A 23,925-nucleotide genomic window follows, 5' to 3' on the forward strand; every position below is an offset into this window, starting at 1 on the left:
TCAAATTATTTGTCAAACTGCACTGTAGGAGTCAGTCTAACATTATTTCCTTCCCAAAATGACACATTGTCCTCAAGGTGAATGAAAGCAAATAATTGTTGAATCAAGTCTTATGGTTTACATGTGGTGGCATGATCTGATAATTCTTTCCATTTGAGCAATGCTTATTTCCCATAAGTTGATTCCCGATGCATCCATTTTATCTCAAGTGGCTCTAAGAGAACTTTCTTGTCCCCATCCTCTCTTTGTAAGTGTTCGATGCATAAAACATAATTTATTGGTGTAACCATCTTCTTGCGGTGCACAATTTCTCTCAATATTCGATCAATTGCAGCACTCTTACTAACTCCCACCGAATGGACCTCAACCGACCGACTGCCTTGGATGATATCAACAACTGCGTTAGATATTGGACCTGTCCATAGATATTGTAGCATTTCACTTGCTTGAATTCTTCCAAATTCAAGATGTACATGCATTTCCATACAAGTGAGGTCTCTTGTTGCTCAGAGTGAGTCCTAAAACACTCGAAAACATGCTTCACACTGCTAAACTAATCCATGTTAAGATTTTTGGCATTGTAGTCATCCACTCTTCATCTATAAGATGCAAAAACATCATATGTTCTACTGTAAGTCATCTATTGTATTTCCCAAAATTATCGTCTAAGTCACTTTTATCACTTTCACTAAGAACAAAATGATATGTTTTGGATCATTGCAAAATATTGTCAACAGGAATTTTAAGGTTCTGTTTGGGGGCAACTGGAGTTGTTTGAAGAATGAACTGCGAAACTGTCGTTCAAAAAACTGTGGTGGCTATTACAATTTTTTTTTTAAATTGTCAGATCACAACTTTCTCGCAGCCACCTTAGGTAGCTAGATATGGTGGAGAAACACAGCTTTCATCTGCAATTTTTGAGAAGGCTGACAAAATACAGTTTTGCTAAAAAAAAAAGTTGCGGTGCGCCACCATACTGCCACTGCACGACCACAAACACACCCCAAGTCTTTGTGAATTTTGAGCTCCATCTCCTTAATTTCATCACCTCTTCTACCAGAAGATTCAACCAGCTTTATGAGCGTTGAGTTGAAACCCTGGGATAGTGGTATGAGCACACAATGATGGGAGAAACCCTCGGTTTTAGGGTTATTGCATGCTTGTGTTTCATTTGATGCGACATTCTGCATGGCAATTGGAAAACTTTTACAAATTTTTGTAGGAGAGATAGGGCTGGTGTCGAATCTCTGCTAACTGTGTCATGTGTCTCTTTTATGTTATATACAACTCGATTAAGAATCCCAACACCATTGTCCTGCTGTAACCATGATCTCCAGTGTCATTAAAGTTTTGCACAAACTTGGGTCACTGTGAAACACCACAATCTTGTCTCCTTTATGGGAATCCATTGTCAGGAGTATTCAATTCATCTTAGTTTCCCTGAGGACTGCAACCATTTAATACTTAGTATCACGTCAGTGCTACCTAAATCCAAGAGAAAAAAATTCTATATCACCTGAATACCTTGTAGTCTTAAAATCGCCGCTTTACAAACACCCCAGCTTTTCACTTGTCCCTTCCCCATCTTGACTCCAAAAATTTCTGTGTCAACCATCTCAAGCTCCAATTGCTTCACTATTTGAGTAGAGATGAAGTGTGAGTGGCTCAACAATTTACTAACACCACTACGTCCCACTCTTCGATCTCTCCCATAAGTTTTATAGTGTATTTCAGTGTTAACCCCACCACCGAGTTCATGGAGACTTATGCCACATCCAAGAGAGGGTGTTCCTCCTCCACCATAACATCTTTTGTTTCTTCACTCTTTGCCTCCTCGTCGCATATTGTGAGATTCTATAAAGTCCGATCCTTACAACCGTGTCCTGGGGTAAACTTCTTATCACAGCGAAAATAAAACCTCTTGGATCCCTTCTCCTGAATCCCGATCTCTATATAGCGTTCGAATGTGGCTCTCTGCATGACCTATTTGTACCCTCTCTTTGGAATCCCATTGTTTGAGCTTTTGATATTTTTGTGATAATAGCATTTCGACAGGGTGCTCCATTTGTGCTGCTATTAATCCATTTTATTGCATTTTTATCTTAAAAAAATTGTGCAAATTCTATAGTTTTTCCTAATCTCGTGGTCTCAACTGACGAGTGCTGCTCGAATCTCTGGCTTCAACCCCCTCATGAAACTTTCTTCTATTACTAATTTCAATATCCTTCTCAAACGTCTGTTTAACATCTAAATTTATTCCTATAATTCATGATAGACCTTTTAGGTCCAATACAAAAAATTGCTCTTGTAATTCCCCTCCTTGCGTGATTCTGAAACGGTCCACTTGAATTATTCACATTCTGATTGACTGAAATTGTTCTCTCTATTGATACCACGTCAGACCCTTCCCTTCCAAACATAGGGCCGTTCCCCTTAATTTTTCTTGCTCTGTCTAGCCATTAACAACAAAATATCTCTCCTCACTATAAACCCAACATAGACATCCTATCCATAAAAGATCGACATCTTCATCTTCCTTATGTGTGAGTCTTCTTCATATTTTATTGATCAAGGTTCGTTCCATCCATGAATTAGGCCTCAACCTGTAGTGATTTTCATTTTTCTATTAGTCTGGCTTGATCTATAATCAGCTCGCCCATCCCATGGCTCATGAATTGCCTTTCCTTCTGAAGGCTGCTGCATCAAAAGACATTGATGCAATTTTGCCCTTTATCAGGGTCTCATACGCTGTGGTTCCTTGTTCTAGACCAAAATACTTCAAATAAATCTTCTACAGCCCGAATCACAAACCTCCTCGTTCCTCTAGCTGCCGCTGGTTCCCAATCTCCATATGTCATGCGATTCCCTCCAGATGCTACCGCTCAAATCTGCTTCCAATTCTTTTACTCTATCCTGTGGCTCTAGATTCGCCTAAAGCAGCTACATTGTCCTAATACTGCTCGAATTCTTCTAATAGCTGCCACTCGCATTCGCTCTAGTCGTCATCATTTGATCCCGCCGCATGTTTGTGTGAAACTTTGATATCTTCATCTTTTCTTGCAGTGCCTTGAATCTACCTTTTATGGATAAGAACCCCTCATGGACAACAAATGCTCCTCCATTCTGGATTTGATTTGGCTCACCTTTCTCTCTAATTTTTCCTTTAGAATATCTACTTTCTTGGCCATCATTAGTCTCGGGGTGGTGAAGACAGAACTTCTGTATACACTACAGTCCCGTCGTTGGCTTCCCAATTAGCTCAATCGTGGTTGTATCAATGAGTTTTAATCACGAAGGCGACGCCGCGGGCTTCCTAGCTAGCTTGAATCACATTGTATTCCGAGGTTCAGTCACGAAGGCGACAACCATCTCAAAATTGGCTTCCCAGCTAACTCGAATCGCGACTGTATCACTACGTTCCATTACAAATTCGTCCCACGATCCTGTGGTTGGCTTTCTGTCTAGCTCAAATCATGAATGTATTGTGAGGTTAGGTCTCTAAGGCGAACAACGACGATTGCAGAATGATACAGGTCGAAGCAGTGACCTCGAATGCGAACGATAAAGATTTTCCAGCGGCCCTAAATACTTTGATACCAATTTGATAGGAGTGCTCTGTGATGTTGCGAAATACACTTCAATCATGTAAATATACACATCGATCAATTAGTATACTGATTTTAGAGTTTGTGTATCGATTTTACATCGAACGAGTAAATATTCCAAAAAACTGAAATTTCTAGTTTACTATTTTTAGTTTGAAGGGATGGATTTTTTAAGTGTCTAAAGTCTTAATTTTTCAAAAGTAAAACCTAATGTGGAGAGGAGATATTTCTAAAGTTATGAGCACTCTCAAGTTGGTACTAAGAAACTTAGTATTACCCAAGTGATTCTCCTCTAAAGTTGTCAAACAGGGCTGAAGTCATCTTTACTTTTTTCCAACATATGACAAGCATTAGAATTCCTTATTATAATTAGGTTTAGCTAACTCTGCTAGAATCCACCGACATTTGCATTTCCCACACATATTTGTAAGATTCTACTTGCAATATTCCTATTCCACTCAATTCCTGTGTGTTATCCAAATTGTGCTTCTAGTATTCTTCTGTCGTCTTAGATTACAATCAGTTTTAACTTTTCAATTGACCAAATTGAATGTGAAGTAAGAATTGAAGGTCAACACAATAACTTAACACGATAATAGTCCAATGAATAGAAAAGATTTTAAGTACTACTCATGATCTGAAACAAAAATATGACTTCATTCATTAAGTCCAAAAATACAAGAGTATAGAATGATAAAAACCAACATTTCTTGTTCCCAAGGCTTGTTAGCTATTAGGCTTTTCTTTCTTGATTATAAAACTTAGAAACTCTCTCCAATTATCTCACATAACATAGAAGTAAAGAAAAAAATTCATTCGCCTCCGTCTTCATTCGGTCACCCATTAACCCAATTTGATCTCAAAGCCGTCAAAACTACCCAAAGTCGGTTATGGGTGCCTGGGTGCCAGGGGAAACATTTGGATTTTGTAGGCTGTGTGCTGGCATGAAGGAAATTGGGGCACTGGTATTGGGTGTCGGGTTTCCAACTTTTGTGTATTTAGGAGAATTCCAGGCAGGTTCAGGCATTGGGGAGTTGGTCCTGGGCATTTTGGTTTTCGATTGCTCTGTATTTTGGCGAAATTGGGAAGCTTTTTCAGGTGGGGGCGGCTAGGCGTTGGTCTGACACTTAGCATGAATTTGCTCTTCTTTGCACTCCCTTCTCCTCAAATACTATCTTTCAACGTGTATATCATATAAACGAGCAAATACTTCAAGGACAACATAAAAATGCCTCAAATTACTCATAAAACACAAAAAATATCACATCACATTTACCGCATATCAACGACACAAGCTTCTGTAGGATTTAGGGTAAAAATAATGGATTCTATTCTGCCGGTACTGACTCAAAACGATACAGTCCCGAATTCATAAGAGATAAACACATACAATTCGAGATGTAGACAATCAAAACCATCTCTCCTTGGACTAGAAAAGTTTCCACAGACATTAGGGTAGAATTAATAGATTTTATTTTGCTAGTATCAAATCAAAAAGATGTAGTCTCAAATACATAAAATATAAAAATCTATAATTCGAGAGGTAGACAATCTTTTTCAAATCATAACATTAAAATTCAAGACAATAATCACTCATGATATAACTCTAAACATACTAAGCTCTATTTATACTCCACAATAATAGCTAACAAATGACTAATTTGCCCTTTTAGTTTTTATTCTAATATAATTTCTCCATTTATTTGGCAGACCGTGTCAGTCTAACACAAGTTTCATAGCTCAGTATGTGATTTTTTTTTTTTTTTTTTGGTTATGAAGATGTTTACAAATGGTATTTATAGTGAGGCCTTTTGTTGTTTGCTTGTTGTAGTTGATATAATTTCTTGTTAGTTGGACGTTTATTAAAATAACTGGCATGCTAAGATAACGTAGAAAATATTTAGAAGATGAATTACTTGAGATTTACAGGATAAAGACTACAAGTCTTTTATGCAATCTTAATGGTTGTGATATTACAAATAGTGAGTCAATATTACTAGAAGATAAAGTGAAACCAAGATGTGATCGGTTCAAGTATTTTACATCTATTATTAAAAAATGTGCATATAGATGACAATATTATGTAATTTTTTAAGCTAAGGATGGGTGATTAAAATTGATGAATACTTCTAAGGTACTATGCGATGCTGAAATTGATAAATACTTCTAAGGTACTATGCGATGCTGAAATAAAATTTATAAAGCTAATATTAGGCGAGTCATGTTGTATGGAGATGACTGTCAAATACTAAAGTTGTTATTGATATAAAAGTTGACTATGTTTGTATTAATCATGTTAAAATGAATGTGATATCACATTACGAATAATAGTCGGGGAAATAGTTATACTAGAGGCATGTTGGGAGTAATATCTACTCGAGGATAAGTAGCGAAATAGCCTATACAACAAAGCGTGAAAGGTGCACCAATAAAAGGGGAAGAAAAATTTATTTCTGGAAGAATTGGTAAGGCAAATGGGCGGAACAAATTTGACTGGTATAGAAGCTGTCAACAAAAAACATGGTTTAATAGCTTAACACCTCATATAACAGTTAGAAGGGATCAATTTAAACTTAGGATTAAGAAATCTGAATTCAAATAATTTGAATTAAGCTGCTGCTGCTGATGATGTTGGTGATTTTGAAGATCTTTTACTTGGGTTTTTTTTGCAAACTCAGACAGGGTCTATCCCTTAATTTTTTTGTTTTTGAAGTCAAATTATTTATTTATTTTTTATAATCCGTTACTCCAAATAATTACAATGGCTTACTTTTCTGGTACACTATATCAAATTTGGAAGTGTCACTTTTTAATCTTTTTCTGAAGAATTATTTTACTCTTTCTAGATTCTTGTTCATGCTCGATCAAGGTTTTTGTGTCGATATCCCTATTTCTTTAGCAAGAAACCAATTTGTTTTATTAAGTTGCCATGTAAAGTCTGCCGATTGAGCAATTATTTTTCTCAATTTTTCTTTTTTCAGTGCCAGTTTATTTTATTTTTTTGTTGATAATTATTCTTTATTATCTCCTATAGTGTACTAAACATTCATGATTTTTTTTCTGAATGTGTAATGCGAGATGTTTTTTGTTTTTTTGACATTTTTTGTAGGTGGCTGTCTCCAGTGTTAGCATTTTAGTTTCATGAGAACTGCAAGTTTTTGCTTATGTTTTTTGTCATCTTTTTTATGCAGATAAATGATCAAATTATAGCAAAGCTTCATATGGAATTGGATTCAAGTGATAAGAAAAAGTTATCAAGCCATTCACATAAATCAGATGAACGCATTAATGGCAGCAGTAGAAAGCGCAAAGCGTCGTCCATTGCCTCAAAGGATAGTGGAGATGCTAACATTCTTATTCAAAATCCTATTGGAAAGGTATGTTATCTGATATATATTTCTGGGGCATTTACAGACACAGCACCCAATTCTTATTTATTTACATTTCTCACACCTGAACTTTCATATTTACACCCAGCACTCAAATATATAGTATCACATAAAAAAATAACACTATTACCATTTTTTAAATGTGAAATACACCATTTCATGCATATGTTTAAAACACCAAAGTGCTATGCATCTAAATATGAAAGTGTTGGTGTGAGACATGTAAATACATAAGAATTGTGTGCTATGCCTGTAAATTTTACTATATTTTCTTGATGTGTGATATTTGCTATATTGCAAGTCTGGCATTAACTGAATGACTTGGAACATTTACTCTGTTATGATCTTAACTTCTACCATGCATAATCTCCCTTGTCATTCATGCAGAGAGAATGCCTGCCAGTTCTTTCACCTTACAGGCTGCCTTATTAATTGTAAATAATATATTTAGGTTTCTATGGCATTAAATGCGCTTTATGTTTTTACTGAAATAATGAAAATTTAGGCAACTTTGCTATGTGTTCTGCTTGGCTAGCTTTTAGCTTTTAGTGTTCTTTCTGATTCGATCTGTGTTGAATGGAAGAATTTCAAAGTGTTGATATTCAGTTGTTTGGTTTTGCATTTTCTTTCATGCTGTCATATTGCCCTTTTCAGAGAAAATTAGTTAATGAATTAATTTTAAAGAACAGTGACAGTCTACTAAAAAGAAAAATATATTAATTCAGGCTACATAAACTTTATATTTTATGAAAGTTAGCAATAAATAACTTTTATAAGAATTGAAGAGAATTAGTTGAGTTTCATTTCATCATTTATGCAGAATTTGTACAGTTTTAGAAGAGCTTTTGGTAGGAACTATACGAAGTCAGAGATTGAAATTAGCTATATAATTAATTATAATAGGAAAATCTATTGATCAGTGAGCTAGCATTAATAATCACATGAATCAATGAGATGCCAGTTAACTAAATAAAGCAGGGCAGCTTATGGGCTGGAAGGATCCAACTTGGGGCAGAATGGGTGAAAGTCAAGATGTAGACTGTTGGAGCTGATTTCGGTAATGCTTGGGGCTGATTGCTGATTTCCAGGAAGTGTTTAGGGTTGGTTCTACACTCCACAAAAGAATGAATCAATGCTTTCCATTTTAAGCTTGCATATAATTTTTGAAAGATTGCCCTTGATAATTTTTTTCTAAAAATATTTGCAAGTTAGGTACATAGACCAGTATCAAACTTTTCTTTTATAAAGTATCTATTAAGTTTAATATGCTTTTTATTGTCATATTATATGAGACTATGCAATTTTGATGGCTGACTTGTTATCACAGTAGAGTCTTTAAATTTTCCAAGATAAACTTTTTGTCATAGCAAATCTTGTAGATTCCTAGCACCATGGATCTAATTTTAGAATTTGCATTAGATCTTGCTATTATATATTATTTTTTCTTTTTTCAAGGCAGTAGGTTGCTTCCGAAGAATATATAATATCAAACTTGGATTCCTTGTCAGTTATAATAGAAATACATCTGTGTAAGCTTCAAGAGTTAAATCTTTCCCCTATATGAATATAATTCCTTTACTTGGGGTTCTCTTTAAATTTTATAGAATTCTATCAATTGCCCTAAGATGCGTTTTTTAAGGTTGTGCATGAATTGATGTACCAAATTGACAATTTACGTAATATTAATTCTAGTATTTGATAAATTGATAAATTTTCTCAAAATATATTTAATTAGATATTTTTTCCATTGTTAGATCTTTTGAAGCATCTCTTAATTTATGATTAAATTGCATGGGGCCTTCAGAGCATTGCCTTCCACTTTACCCTTGTGTTTTAACAAGTTTGTTATATATTTTCATTGTGATTTAAATATTTCATGTGGAGAGTATGGAAATTTAATGCCAAGAAAGTATTTAAGGTTGCCTACTTTCTTAACTTCAAATATTTGGAGCAACAATTTCTTAAAATCTGTTATTCTTTCCAACGCTATTTGCATTATATTAGTGTTGGCATAAACTAGTAGCCTTGAAACTCCCTTTGAAGCCGTATATTTCACAAATAATGCATGTTATTCTTGATTTTATTTTGATCTAATGTTATGCATTATCTTGATGAACATAAACTGTTGGAGAATTGATAGTACTTTTTCGATCAATTCTTATTTATGTGACTATTATTTTACTTTATTAGTTGATAGGTTTATTTGTAAAAAGCTCCTTGTAGTTTATTTATTTATTTTATGTAAGAATACGTAGTTTCAAAAGTTGGCAAACTAGGATAATAGTTTATTTTACAAATGAGGAGCCTTGGCCTTTGCCAAAGTTTTCTAAAGTCCAGGTATTGCTTATTGGGCTATTATGAAATGCTATTTTGAGAAATTAGGTTTTTTTGGAACTCTTACTTGGCATCATACTAAGCAGTTTTCTGAAGTCTGGGAATTTACACAAGTCTCTTGCTTATGAAACTACTATGAAAATAGATAGATCAACATGACTTGAGGTACTAGGGAGGGAGGTAGTTCAAAGTTAGCATATCATCATACGTTGTACAAAAAAAATGTTCATGTGAGCTAAAATCAGCAGCGCATGCACCAATTGAGAATAACAATCTACAATGCCAAGACCGACGTAATTAAGATTGAGCTAATGATTCTGATATTTTTTGTTACTTAGTCTTGGTTATTTTATTATGGGGCAATTACATGCAGACCACCCGAAACTTGGTATGTGCAAATCAACCATTCTTTTTATCCATTTTTCAAATTCTCACTCAAATATGAAAATTCTCACTCAAATATCAAAATTCATGGTAAAACTCCAGCCAAGTTTTTCATTTCTATCAAATTCTCAATAGTTTGATCGTAGCACACTTAAATGCATCGGTTCGGTAGTTCAAACAAATCACCTGGGTACTTAATTTATAAATATCAATGTTTCAGGTGGTCTGTATGTAATTATCCCATTTATTATATATGACTTATTAATTTTTTTTTTGCTTGCTACTATTTTTGTTTAGTTCTTTTGTCTTTTTCCCTCTCACCCTCCCATTTTCTCTCAGAATTATCTAATTTCTTAAATCAGGGAAAATGCTCGTGGATAGTTGTAGATTCTATCTTCTTGCAACTGTTTATAACTTCTATGTTTCTTTTAGGTGCACAATGACCCTCAAGTTCTTCAAGGGAATGCTGAAATTGGTAAAGATTTGCAGAAAAATTCAGCTGAGTTACAAGAAGAGGTAAATTCATTAATATGCGCTGATATGTTGAAAGTGATTTCTGTGCAGCTCAGTTCTATTCAAAATTCTTGGACTTATAAAGAGTTTCTAAATGTCGAAGAAATTATTTCATCTCTTTTTCTTTTCAAAATATATTATCGTTTACCCCACAATTTGCTGAGAATGCTTTCTGTTGATGTAATGCACCCTTTTCTTCCTTTGCAATTTAGATAAAAAATTGTTTCACAGAAAGTTCCATTTCCTAAGGTGTTATAATTTCAGCTAGACAAGATGGAGCAAGGTCTTGAGGAGTTTATTAATGACATCTTTTCTAAGTGCAGGTATGTGTTTGTGTTCATGATTTTAGACTAAAATAAGTGCAGGTATGTATTTGTGTTCATGATGGGATTAAAATAATTTTAATGGTCTTTATATTGTTCTAGAAAAGTTGTTGGTTTATTGGAAGTGCTGTCATTTTTTATTATGTATTTTTTTTAAACTCATTTATACACTTACATGTGTTAGGTCTTGAACTCAAGATCTTTGAGTTAGAGACAAAATATCTGTCCATCAGGCTAAGTGGGCTGCACATATAAGTCTGTCTTCATTATTTACTTTCAACCAAAAAAAAAAAAAATATATGGGGGTGATTGTCTGCAACTAGGATTTTTAATAAATCCAGATTTATCAAATCTAAATGCTTTAAATCCAACAAGTGTTTGGTTCAATTATGGTTGTCAAAACGGCTCGTTGTTCGCGAACAGCTCGTGTTCGGCTTGTTAAGAAGCTTGCGTTCGGCTCGCTAAGCTAACGAGCAGAACATGAATAACACGAACAAATATTTGTTCGTTCGTGTTCGGCTCGTTTTGGCTCGAAATACCACTAATCAATTATATATATATATATATATGATGAGTAGTATTTTAAAAAAAATTAATTGACTACAATGCTACACATTGATACTTTAAATCTTGCCCCAATCATTAACATCTTATGGCTACATGATTAGGGTTGTCAAAACGTCTCTTTGCTCGTGAACGGCTCTTATTCGGCTCGCTAAGCAAACGAGCCGAACACGAACACACTTTTTGAGCTATAAATATAAACGAGCTGAACACGAGCTGTCAATCAGCTCGTGTTCGGCTCATTAACACCCCTAGGTTCAATTTAATGTTAAATCCATTAAATTCGTTTATCTTGTTTGGCATAAATCCACTCCTCTAATTTTCTTCTTAAGTTAAATCGTGAAATTCACATAATAATTGGATTTAATAAGTTCGGATTTAGGTTAAAAAAGTAACAGAAGAGGAGAATTTTTAGATTTAATGAAATTCAGATTTAACTTTCTTGATTTTTTTTATTGTTTGGATATTAATGTAAATCTTGCTCAAATCTGGCAACCAAACACCCCCTAAATGGCATAAGAAAGGCTTCCTTAAGTAAATGGGGCAAGCACGGCATTATCATTTCTGGTATGTTGTTCATGAAATAAGCATTAATTGCAATAAGCATTTTTGTTATAAATAAGCTCTTTTTGTACCATAGAAGCCTTTTCTTAAGTCACATTATCATATGTTTGTCTTCGAGTCCAAGTTTTTTGATGTAGGTCTAGCATGTGATTCGGAAATTTTTATAATTAGCACCAAAATTTTGCACTACATAAGCAATTAAGGCAAGAAAACTATTGACTACCTTTGATTAAAATCGAAAAAATAATAGAAATTTATTCAAATGAAGTTTAATGGCATGGTGCTAAAAATTAATGACAGTATTTACAAACTAAGAAAGTCACATCCATACTTGAAATTCGTGCAATCGGCATAAATCCAAACTATAGAAAATGGTAGGACATAGAAGAAGTAAGAGGAGAAAAATGAAATGGGGGAATCAAATTATCAGAAAAATAAGCATTGCAGTTGTCCAAGGAGATGACTTCCCTTCGAATTCTTGTAGTATCCGCATTCACAATTATGATAACTTGCCAAAAAATTACATTACCTTATTGAACATTTTCATATCAATAAATGGTGGAAATTGCTAACAAACTTGATGACATATACTAGAGTAATCCTAATAATTAATGAATTAAGTACCTTGTTCACATTAATTTCGACATTCTTGGAAAAATTTGACTTTAACGAATTGCTTAGTTGATAGTTTTCTAATATATAAGGACATATATTTTGGATGTACTATAAAAGTATTCATGACCCAATCTATTATTACACCTTATAAAGTACTTATTGAGAAAAAAAGCATCCTATGGGGTCATTTTACTGCTAATCTATGCAAGAAATTTGATGTAGCTCTTAAGCTCTTAAAATAAGAGTAAAAAATGGCCCCTTGATTAAAAGCATTGAAAATTTCAGTTAAAAATAATAAATGGTGTTAAAAATGAGGGTATGTTAGGAATTTACATCTCAAAATTTTTACAAAATTTAAAGTCCTACTTACTTATTTTGGATATAATCCATCTATAATATTCCTAATATCCCTTTATTTTCAATTTCTTAATGATGAAATTAATCAATATTAAATTTTATAAAATTTGCTAATTATTATCTATACATTTTTTACAATCCAAACTAAAAATAAAGCCTTTTATTATATTTTATAAAAATTTCAAGATGTAATTTCCTAAAATACTTTTATTTTTAATTCTATTCATTTACTTTAACTTCAATTTCAGTTACTTTTAATAGTGGTACTCTTTTTTCTCCTATCTTAGGAGTTCATGTGTTAAATTAGTCTTTTTATATAGTTTAAGACTATAAAGTCTTTGTAAAAAAAATTGAGAGTTCATTTTGATTTTTTTTCACAATACCTATAGTATTCATTATTAGTTGTGGATATGATTTAATTAATAGCTTTAGGAACACAATTGGTATGAATGATTGGAAATCCTAATAATATAAATTAAAAATAATTAGTAAATTAAGAAATAAAGTCTGACCTGATTAAAATTCACACAAATTTTAGTAGTTTAACTTGTAGCAAATTGGTCTAAACACAATCTCTTTCTCAACACATAATGAAAACATAAAAGAAGAAGGCATAAGAGATAAAAAAGAGAAGGAAAATTAATTACCTAAAAAGTAAATCTCATGCTTGTACAAGGAGCTAACTTCTCCCAAATATCTTCATGACTCATACATATTCATGGATCAAAATCTCCAAATAAATAAATAAATAAAAGAAAAATCTAACTCCATAAGAAGTAATCTTCTTTCATGCCAAAAAAATTAGAGAAAAAAAATAAAACTAGAAAATGATTGTCAATATTACAAAGCATCGGTATCTATTTATAGAAACTAGATTATAGTTAAAATTTAATTGAAGCCTAATCCTAAAATTATTCAAAAAGTTAATTCAAATTAAAATAATTCTATAACTCTCTATTTAGAATAACATAATACAAATAGATCCTAAACGTTTATTTTTTCTGCAATAAAGAATTTCTTTGTGCAATAAAAACCTATTCTTTAGAGTGTTCAAAGATTGATGGATGAAGAATTAAAGCCCTTGACTCCATTTAGAGTTATCGGCATTCATCTTGCGGAAAATATGTGAAATGAGAAATCCATCTCATGGAGGAAGAAATGGAGGAGAAGAACATCGTTATCTTCATACACACTATTACTATTAGACTAGCTGATTTGGCTGGAGTACCAATTGACTAAAGTTGACCCTATCCTTTTTTTTTAATATTTGAGCTCTTGATTGGACTCATCTGGACTAAACCTTAATGAACTGGTTTGAATTTTGTGTAGAAGATGGCAAGAAAAAATGTTCTTAAGGAATCTGATATAGGAAGAGAATCAAAGATGTACAAGGACGGAAGGTAAATAATTTAGATGAAAGAAAACATTACTAAGAGGTTGGCATGGAGTAGAGACCAAAAACCAAAGTGAGGCCCTAGAAAGGGGATAATCTTCATAGAGGGTAAAAAGAACTTTTGTCTTCCATTCCATCTTGATGTCTGATCTTAAAAATTACAAGCCACAATTATATTTGTAGAGACAAGCTTAAAAATATGCTCACATGGAATTCTAATCCTAAGATTATCTAATGATAAATCATAATAAAATAGATCTAGAGATCTTTATTTAAAATAAAATACTAGAAATAAATCCTTGATTTTTGTTCTTTGTGTAACCTCACAAATTGCTATTAATCTGTTGACATGCTTAATGATGTTGGCTATTAATCTTTTGACATGCTTAATGATGTTGACTGTAATAATCATAAAAAAAGGAAATCTAACAACGCAACATAATTTAAAATTTTGATGGCATAATTACATATACAAATTCCTTTGTATCATAGATCATATTTAAATTACAAGTTGTAATTTCCATAATCATCATCATGACAAATCTATCTAGCTAAATGAGGGCTGGTTAACTTTTGAAGTTTACAAAATTAGCGTTATTTTTTTAAGTTTTATTTTGTTTAAAGGCTGTCATCATCATCTTTAGTTTGCCATAATGACAGTATTTCTGATACCCAAGTTAGAAAAAAATCACCATTTGAGCCTTCTTGATATGCATGTTACAACAGTCCCAAGTTAGAAAGAAATCACCATTTGAGCCTTCTTGATATGCATGCTACAACAGTCCCAACTTTATTCTTAAAAGTTGGTATTTTCAAATTTGATCCACACTACGACTCCAGTCATTCTCTTTAACATTGAGTTTGTCAAAGTGTTTCGGGCCATTTACATACATACCTCTTAATTCTAATGTATTTACATATATAACGCCTAAATTTTATAGTTTATATTTATACCACCCTAATCTTTCATATTGCCTAAAAAAATACTATTATTTTAAAAATACATCTTTTCATGCATGTAAGGTGACATTATGTAAAAATTAATGTTTAGATGTCAGATATGTAAATACATAGGAATTAAGTGGTATGTATGTAATCTTCCAAGCAGTTTTTGGAGGGAAGTACAATTTTGGGTGATCATCTTGTTGATTATTGATCTACTATCGATTTCTTTTTTCCTTAATTTTTTGACATCCCAACCATACCTAGTAAACTCAACATCTTTTACTGCATTCAACATATGAATATAATTGAGGAACGAGATCAGATTGGTGGTGTTTAAATATACATTTTTTCTACCAATGCTGAGATGGACACGACTTGTTGACTGATTTTTTAGGGTATATTTTTGTAGAACGTAAGTAACATCTCCCCAGCTCAGTTTTAAGCTATATCTTTCTTTTGGTGGAAATCTACATACCTAGCACACAAACCTCATGTATTTACATATCTCACACCTAAAATTTAATATTTTCATACAAAGCACTTTGGTACTTTAAAACTATGCATGAAAATGTTTACTTCACTTTCAAGAAGTAATAAGTGCTATTTTTGATGTGATATTAAAGATTTGAGTGTCATGTCGGTAAATATGAAAGTTTTGGTGTGAGAATATAGATACATAAGAATCGTGTGCTATGTATGTCAATGCCCCCCAATTTTTAAGAATATAATTATTATATTATAAGTTTTATAACTCGGTCATCCTCTTTGCTTCTCTCTAAAAAATTGTCATTCCTATCTAGTGGTGCTATCATGTCAATATAGTTTCTACTCTCAAAAAAATTTTTTTTTTTCGTTTCAGTTAAAACTTGATCAAGATTGAAACATTTTACTTGAGAAATATGGAATTTGTTTGTATTTGGCTCAAAATATGATAACATCATCATAGTCATCATTGTCAGCCTCATACCAACTATGTGGAGTTCGCTTGATAAATTCTTATTTCTCATTTGTTCATATTGAGTGCTATTAGAGGTGTTAGATGTACACTTTTCTAATCTTTTTGGACAACTATTCATATATTACTATAGAACTTCCTCTTTGTGATCCTCCAACCATAATTTTCTCATCATCGCTCATTGATGCTTTTTCTACCAATAGTTCAAGAGTTATGTCTTCATTCATCTCCCATTGATAGATCGAGTTATTTAGAACAGTCACTTTATTCTTTGATAATATTTGCTAAAAAGTTTTAATATCAAATCAATTAAGACTACAAATTATATACTTAGTAAATTATTTTTTAATTTTGGACACACTTTAATCTTATCATTTTCTTCATTGTTTTAACTTTTCACCAACTTTAGTTGGTATTTCATTCATTAGGATCATCATATGCAAAAAAACATGCACCAAGTCACCTCAATTTGAATCTATTTTGTAAGCATCTGCTTAATTAATACAAAAAGAGTTGAATTCAATGTTGATCTTTGATGTATTCTTTTAATAGTTATAAAACCTTGTACATATTCTCCGAAATCAAATCTGGTTTGACCTTTATGCAGTTGATAGAAACTAAAACTTTGATACATCTCAGAACTTCAGAACAAAGACACTTTTTTGAAATCTATGCTCTTTCTCTCAATAAACAACATAAAATAATTTTCATATTTGCACATCCCTCACATTTTATTATTGCATTTACCTTCTTGATTGAAATATTACTTTTTTACGTTGTTAAATATTTTTCAAAAATCTATTTGAATCAGACAAATTGAAGCCAAACTTTCATACTTCAATATTTGTTTTCTTAAAATTTATAGGAAGATTTACATACATGCTCCTCATTTCTTATGTATTTATTTATCGAACATACATGTGGCCTTACCTATGCATGAAAGGTCTATTTAACTTTTTAAAAGTTAAAATGGTGGTACTTTTTTTGTGATATAAAAGTTTTGGATGTTATAAATATAAAAAAAAAAAAAGTTTAGATGTAGATGTGTAAATACATAAGAATTGGATGGTATGTATGTTAATGCCCCAAATTTATAACACGTATTTCTTCTATTATATCAGTGAACCAGTTTGTAATGCTGTGTAATAAATCACTTCAATATGCAGTTTTTTTGTCATTTTTTATTCTAATTTTGTAATGATTTTGTGCTGATAGACCAATGAGCGGTGCTGAGAAAGAACTGCTTGGCAGACTGATAAAGAAGCTCCCTGAAAAAGCATTTGATCGAGTAGTAGAAATAGTTCTACGCAACAAACCTTCAGAAGCAGAACCTTCTGAAGTCTTTGTGGATTTGGAAACACAGGTCTATATTGCAAATCAGTTATTTGCATATTTGTCTCATATCTAATCTGAAATTAATTTAGGGGAGAATATACTGATCAAAATTTGATTAGGATGAGTTTTTAACTCTTGAATTTACTTTGTTCTTGGTGCAGCATAAACATGATTGATTGATTATTTATAGGGGCATTTACATACATACCTCACATTTCCTATGTATTTACATATCTAACCCCTAAACTTTGCTTTATATATATATATATATATATATATCTACCGCCTAATTCTTTATATCACATTAAAAAATAGGGGCAATTACATAAAAGCCACCTGAAACTTGCTATTTACAAATCAACTGCTCTTTTTGATCCATTTTTTTAAATTCTCACTCAAATATCAAAATTCATGGTAAAACCTTAACCCATTTTTTTTCATTTTTATCAAACTCTCAATAGTTTGATCATGACACGTGTAAATATATCGATTTGACTGTTAAAAAAAAATCACGTGGGTGCTTAATTTATAAATAACGTTATTTTGGATAATCCAAATGTAATTATCTCAAAAAAAGATCACTGTTTTGACTTTTAAATAGTTAAATACATCTTTTCATGCATGAGTACCATGTCGTTTACCTATCTTAAAGTAAAGTTAAGAAATTTGAAATCTATTATGATATAATTTTCTTCTATTATATATATATATATTTGTCTTTTTTCTCCTTCAGGATAATATTACTTTGTGGAGGCTATACTACTACGTTCAAACTGTGCTTAAAGTAAACAAACTCAGCAACCGCGGTCCGATTCCATTCCCATTGGTATGAGATAACTATTCCATGCCTCTACGCTTAAGCGGTAGCAGATTTTGAGGTGTATTTTAATGGCTGGAGAAGTTCTTGAGACTTGTTCTTGCTATTTTTTTCTTTTTTGAATTGGTGATATGTGATCATATTCTTTGCATGCATTGATCAGTGGTTAAGATGAGTAATGAATGATTTTGGAATGAAGTATTATTGCAGTTCGGGATTCTTCAGTTTGTTTTCAATCGATGTGCTACGTATTCGAACATGTTCTTTCATTTAAACTCAACTATCACCATCACAATAACAATAGCAACGCCACTATTTCGGTGCCCCAACATCAATAATTGAATTCAGGCAAATTTCACTTAAAATTTCGGCTTCACTGTAGGAAGGGTGTGTGTTGAAGAGTTGGATTTATAGTTTTCTTTTGTGAGAATGAGTGGCATGGAGTATTTCAAAGAGAGGAGAGGGTTGAGTGTGGTTTTATTTATACGATTTTCCTCATTTTTTTTAAGTGGATTTCTTAGCGTGGTGTAACTTAGTGGTTTTTTCTTATTCTTGGGTTTTTCCTCATTAAATCTTGTGGTCTCTGTGTTTTCTGGTTTTTTGTGTTTGTATTTTAAATTTTGCTTCAGATCTCTTAAATTAATTTTCGGATCTCCCCCAATAAGTGGTATTATAGTGAGATTCTAAAGCTCTTTGGTTCAAGTAGGAGTAATGACGGACGAATTGAGGTATAAGATTGAGAAGTTTAATGGTTGCTTTCTGAAAAATGCAAATTGAAGATTTGTCGTTTTAAAAAAAAAAAGATAACTGTTTTTCATTGGATGGAATTACGAAGAAGCTTGAATCGATGGCTCTAGAATAATGGGAGTTCTTGATCGAGCAACTATAGGTTTGATTCGAATTTCACTTTCCTCATTAGCAGTTTTCAACATTATGAATGAGAAGACTACCATTAATCTTATGACCGCACTAATAAGATTGTTTGGGAAACCTTTGTCTCCAAACAAAATTTTTCGAGTTAAGAGATTACAATATAAAGATGGTAGATGACAAATTAGCTGTTGAACACTTGAATAATTTCAATAATGTGACTAATTCGTTGTGTTATGTTGGCATCAAGCTTGATGAGGTTAAGACACTGTTACTCGAAACTTCATTGCCAGATAGTTAGAATGGACTTATTATTATGGTGAGTAACTCTTTAGGCAACATGAACTAAAACTTTAAGCATATTATGGGGTTAGTGTTGATTCAAGAAGTTTATAAGTAGGCGAGCGGTGAATCTTCAAATTTTGAGTGCACAACACTCTAGTGTCCCGAGGGGAGCGCCGCTTGTTGTGCCTCGAGGGTAGCCCTGCAAAGCACACCAGCAGCCTCACGGTGCCAAGTCCAGATTCGAAATCCAATAACGTAACATTGCAGTGCCCAAAGGGGAGCGCCGCAACACCCATTAGAGTGCCTCGTTGCCACTATCATAGCGCCTCAATGCCATTAATCAAATTTAGGCAATTTTCACTTAAGTCTTATCTTCACTGTGGGAATTGTGGATGCTGAAGAATTATATTTTGATTTTTCTTGTGTGAATGAGTGGAGTGACTTGAAGTATTTCAAAGAGCGGAAATGTTCGACTCTGATGTAATATGTACAATTCTCATTTTCTTCATAGTGAATTTTTTAGTGTAATGTTGCTCCGTGACTTTTTCCCGTTCTTGAACTTTTTTCACGTTACATCGCGCGTTCTCTGTGTTTTCTGGTTTTGTGCGCTTATGTTCTAAGTTTTGTTCCATATTTCTCCAATCGGCTTTAGCATGTCTCCCCACAACCATAATTAATATATTAGCCAAGTAATCAAACAATGTTTTATGATTGCATTTTATTTCAATTTAGCTGATTCCATTAAACAAAAATATTTCAAATACAATTATTATGAAATATGTCCTTTTTCTTAACATATTTTATATGGTTTGATTCTGATGCCTTTATGCTGAAGTTCCTCTCTTGTCTTATTGATAGTCCTCCATCAGCTGGCGTTGCAACATATAGTTAATTTTGATTTGTTTGATATGTTGGCAATGTAGTTTCTCTGTTCTCTAGAAGGTTCTGTATGATTATCTTTTTAAAGGGGCATTTACATACATACCCCAAAAAGACTATGTATTTACGTAAAGGCTTATGAATTCTCCTCCATCAGCTGACATGTCAACATTTATTTAATTTTGATTTGTTTGATATGATGGCAAAGACATGCTAAACATAGGTGTTTTTTTGTGTGGGTCAGTTTTTGTTATTACGAGCGCTGTGAGCTCGAAGATCGGTAATTACTCGAAAATTTATTCAAATTTTGGCTCGAATTGTTGAATTATTTTTTCGTGATGATTTCGAATTGAACCCAACTCGGTTCAAAAATTTAGTTTGTTAACAACGTTAGTGATTTTAGGATTAAATTTAGCGAATTTAGCTCGAAGATCGTTGATCACTCGCAAATTCATTTGAATTTTGGCTCATATCAAGATTTGATCGAAATAAACGAGCCAAGCTATAATCTAAAATTTCGATTGAATTTTTTTGTAGCCACCCTGGCTAGACTCGAAATCAGATCAGTAACAGTCGTAACTGCTATATTATTTTTCAGATCATCATTACAGTTGCGTTTAACTACTCCATTTTAAAAATTTACCCCAACAACCTCACCTCCTAAGACATGATATCGAAGTAAAATATTAAATTACTCTAAACAAAATTAAAAGAAAAAAATACTTATATAAAAAAAAAACCCTAAAAATCTCTCTCTGACGCTTATAAATAGACCGTTTTCCCTCTGAAGCCATTCACACTCAGAAGCTAAACCCTAATAAACTGATAAAAAAAAGCTGAAGTTTTTATCTCTTTCAGAGCTTCACTGAGGAAAAATGGTTGCAGGTTCGATCAGCCGAGAGAATGTGTCGCGTGTTTCGCTGGATAGAATATGGAAAGGAGGCGTTCTTGATTCCCATAATCTGCTTCCAAAGATTTTGCCTGATTTCATTTCTAGTGTTGAGCTTTCTGAAGGCGATGGGGGACCTGGTACTCTCAAAAAGATTATTTTTACTGATGGTAAATTTCCAAAATCTCTCTCTCTCTCTCTCTCTTGCACGGAAAAAATTTGCGTGTGATAGACGTAGGCAGCGCTGCGTGCGATATTGGGGTTATACCGAGGGTACAAGAATGTTCATGTAATCTATCTGTACCTTAAAATAAGTTTCGCACTTCTGTTATCATATATTAAGAGATTACATGTAAGTTACAAGAAGGTTACACAGAGGTTATAAAGGCTTATACCGTGGATGTAACCCCAGCGTTGCGTACGTTTATCACACGCAAATTTTTTCCCTCTTGCACGCGCTCGGTATGGTGTGATTCACGAAAAATATTTAGGTACGGAGTACACACACATAATTACGTGCATATGGAGGTATTCGAGAGGTATTGTATCGAAGGTTTATGTCGGTGTTATTGGAGTTAATACTCTCAATAACCTCACAAAACTTTCGAATAACAGCAAAAAATACGAGTATGAAATCACGTAATATATTGGTAGGTTATTAGGGGGCTATTGAGAGGTTATACTTCAATTAACTCTCAATAAGCCCCAATAACTGAGTTATTAGATGATTATTTTTTGAAATATGCACGCAGAACTGCGTGCGTATTCCATATGTAAATAACGCTCATGATTCATGCCGTAGTTCGAACATCCAATGATTTGGACGTCTATTATTTGAACTCAACTATTGTTTAGGGGAAATTATTATATCTGAAAGTCCGCACTCACAAATCAGATATATGATGATATGGTGGCTCGTGAATGACTGTTAGGACGTGCGGCATCTGAACTTAATTATTTCATCTTCTTAAAAGGGCTAATGAAAAGAAGAATCTTATTTTTTTCACAACTCATGATTGTTGTATTCTTCTGAAAAGCTTTTTAAAGCCTGATTTTAATTTTGAAAGCTTTATATATATACCACTCAATTTATTTATATTTACATATCTACCGCCTAAACTTCAATTTCTTATATGCATGCCGACTTATTTGTGAATGGTAAGATGCATTTCACTTTTTATAAGTTAAAATAATATTATTTTTGATGTGATGCGAAAGATTTTGAAAGAATTCTAGTTTCATAGACTGATGCATTTTGAGATGTGAAAGTAAATTTGAAGAAAAATTGGATGAAGATGTAAAAATCAAAGGCTGTTTATGATGTGTTTTAAAATATTGAGATTTATTTTAAGATAAGTGTAACATATAAATAATTAATCAATTCTTTTATATTAAAATTAATTCTTTTATAACTCAAAATTTTAATAATCCTCTTAACTAGACTTTGGTCAGCATCTTGATATATATATTTTCACTAATTTATGACGAAAAAATATTATATCAGGACTCCGCATGTAGAGTTATGTGCGGAGTCCAATAAAATCACACCACACGCAGAGAAAAAAAAATCGGTCCCGGTAACACGGGGAATATTCCCCCATGTTATTCAGTTGTTTCCCCCCGTGTTATTCAGTTGTTAATATATGTTATTCAAGTGTTATTGATGTATTATTGTGTTATTATAACACTATGAATATTCTCAAAACACAATAACACTTAAATAACACGGGGGGATATTCCCCCGTATTACCGGATCGATTTTTTTTTCTCACATCCGTGATTTCGTTGGACTCTGCACGTAGAGTTACGCAAGTTTGTATAAAATGATATATTTGCTCGCAAAAAACTTAATAATTTTGATAATTTATTGCAGCTGTGAAAGAATTTCGCTCTATTAAAGAGAAGAACGAGGTACTGGACAGTGAAAATCACATAGTAAAGCATTCTGTCATTGAAGGAGGGCTTATTGGCCTCAGGCTAAAATCCTACTCATTTGAGCTAAAATTTGAAGTTATAAACAACTCTGAAACTTTGGGCAAGCTCAAGATAGAATATGAAACCATAGATGACACCCCGCTTAATGATGAAGAGCAAGAAGAAATCTCCAAAAGCTTTTTTTTGATTGTCAAGGCTATTGATGAATATTTGACCAACAATCCAACTGCTTATGCCTAAATAATAGGCCATGGGGTGATGCTCAATGTTAATCTTATTATGTGCTTGTTTGTGGCATGTTTTCTTGGTTTAGGAGAGCTTCTTGTTCCCTTAAAATATTAGATAAGAGAGTTTCTTGTGTCATTTCAAGAGAGAAGAATGTACTTCATGTGGTTTGTCATCTTTTGTTTGTGTCCAAGCATTTGTTGAATGATAAAAGTCAGAGTTCTAATTAATTTTATTTTATTTATTTTATTTAAATAAATAAAAAAAAGATGACTTAAATTCAAATCAATTTATAAAGAAATTGCTCATCAGTTTATGAACATTATGGTTTTAAGGAAATACAATAAAACTTCATGAACATGATAAAATTAAAATGTTAGAATTTTATTATTTAGGACTTTATTTTAAGTTTAATGAATTCCAGACGAGATGTCAGCAGGACCTGCATAACTTAAAGATTGTAATGCACATTAAAACCTTATTTAACCTACTCTCGCAAGTTGATTTGATCCTCTGAGACAAACTAAGTAAATGTGTTGATAGTACAATACATAAGTTAAGATGAAAATCTAATGAAGCTTAAGCAAGAATAGGGCTGCCATTTGGTAGTCAAACTGAGTAAATTCACCCTCTTATGCAAAGTTAATATACATACCTTTGAACTATGTTGATTTATCCATCCATGTGAATTCAAAACATTTTCAAAGTTACTAAAAACTTAATTAACTTATCCTCTAATGATAAATCGT

The 23,925-nt window shown here is 32.6% G+C and overlaps 2 protein-coding genes across 5 annotated transcripts in view; both read left to right on the plus strand.

Annotated features, from left to right (window-relative positions):
- Positions 1 to 20,164, plus strand: part of LOC110030800 — a 33,189-nt gene extending 13,025 nt beyond the window's left edge. For all 4 annotated transcript variants that reach the window (XM_020733724.1, XM_020733723.1, XM_020733725.1 and 1 more), the window contains exons 3-8: positions 6,797 to 6,982; positions 10,145 to 10,228; positions 10,490 to 10,548; positions 17,157 to 17,304; positions 18,010 to 18,102; positions 20,107 to 20,164. In XM_020733724.1, coding sequence (XP_020589383.1) covers positions 6,797 to 6,982; positions 10,145 to 10,228; positions 10,490 to 10,548; positions 17,157 to 17,304; positions 18,010 to 18,102; positions 20,107 to 20,136 — 600 coding nt within the window. In that variant the 3' untranslated portion in view covers positions 20,137 to 20,164. The remainder of the gene's footprint in view (positions 1 to 6,796; positions 6,983 to 10,144; positions 10,229 to 10,489; positions 10,549 to 17,156; positions 17,305 to 18,009; positions 18,103 to 20,106) is intronic.
- A 741-nt stretch (positions 20,165 to 20,905) lies between these two features.
- On the plus strand, positions 20,906 to 23,392 carry LOC110030801 (major pollen allergen Bet v 1-M/N-like). The gene is made up of 2 exons (XM_020733726.1): positions 20,906 to 21,186; positions 22,890 to 23,392. The coding sequence occupies exons 1-2, from the start codon at positions 21,003 to 21,005 to the stop codon at positions 23,189 to 23,191; spliced, it is 486 nt and encodes a 161-aa protein (XP_020589385.1). The 5' UTR covers positions 20,906 to 21,002; the 3' UTR covers positions 23,192 to 23,392.
- The last annotated feature ends 533 nt before the right edge of the window (positions 23,393 to 23,925 follow it).

This window comes from Phalaenopsis equestris, unplaced genomic scaffold (genome assembly GCF_001263595.1).
Source record: "Phalaenopsis equestris unplaced genomic scaffold, ASM126359v1 Scaffold000761, whole genome shotgun sequence".
In the NCBI taxonomy this organism is placed as follows: domain Eukaryota; kingdom Viridiplantae; phylum Streptophyta; class Magnoliopsida; order Asparagales; family Orchidaceae; genus Phalaenopsis; species Phalaenopsis equestris.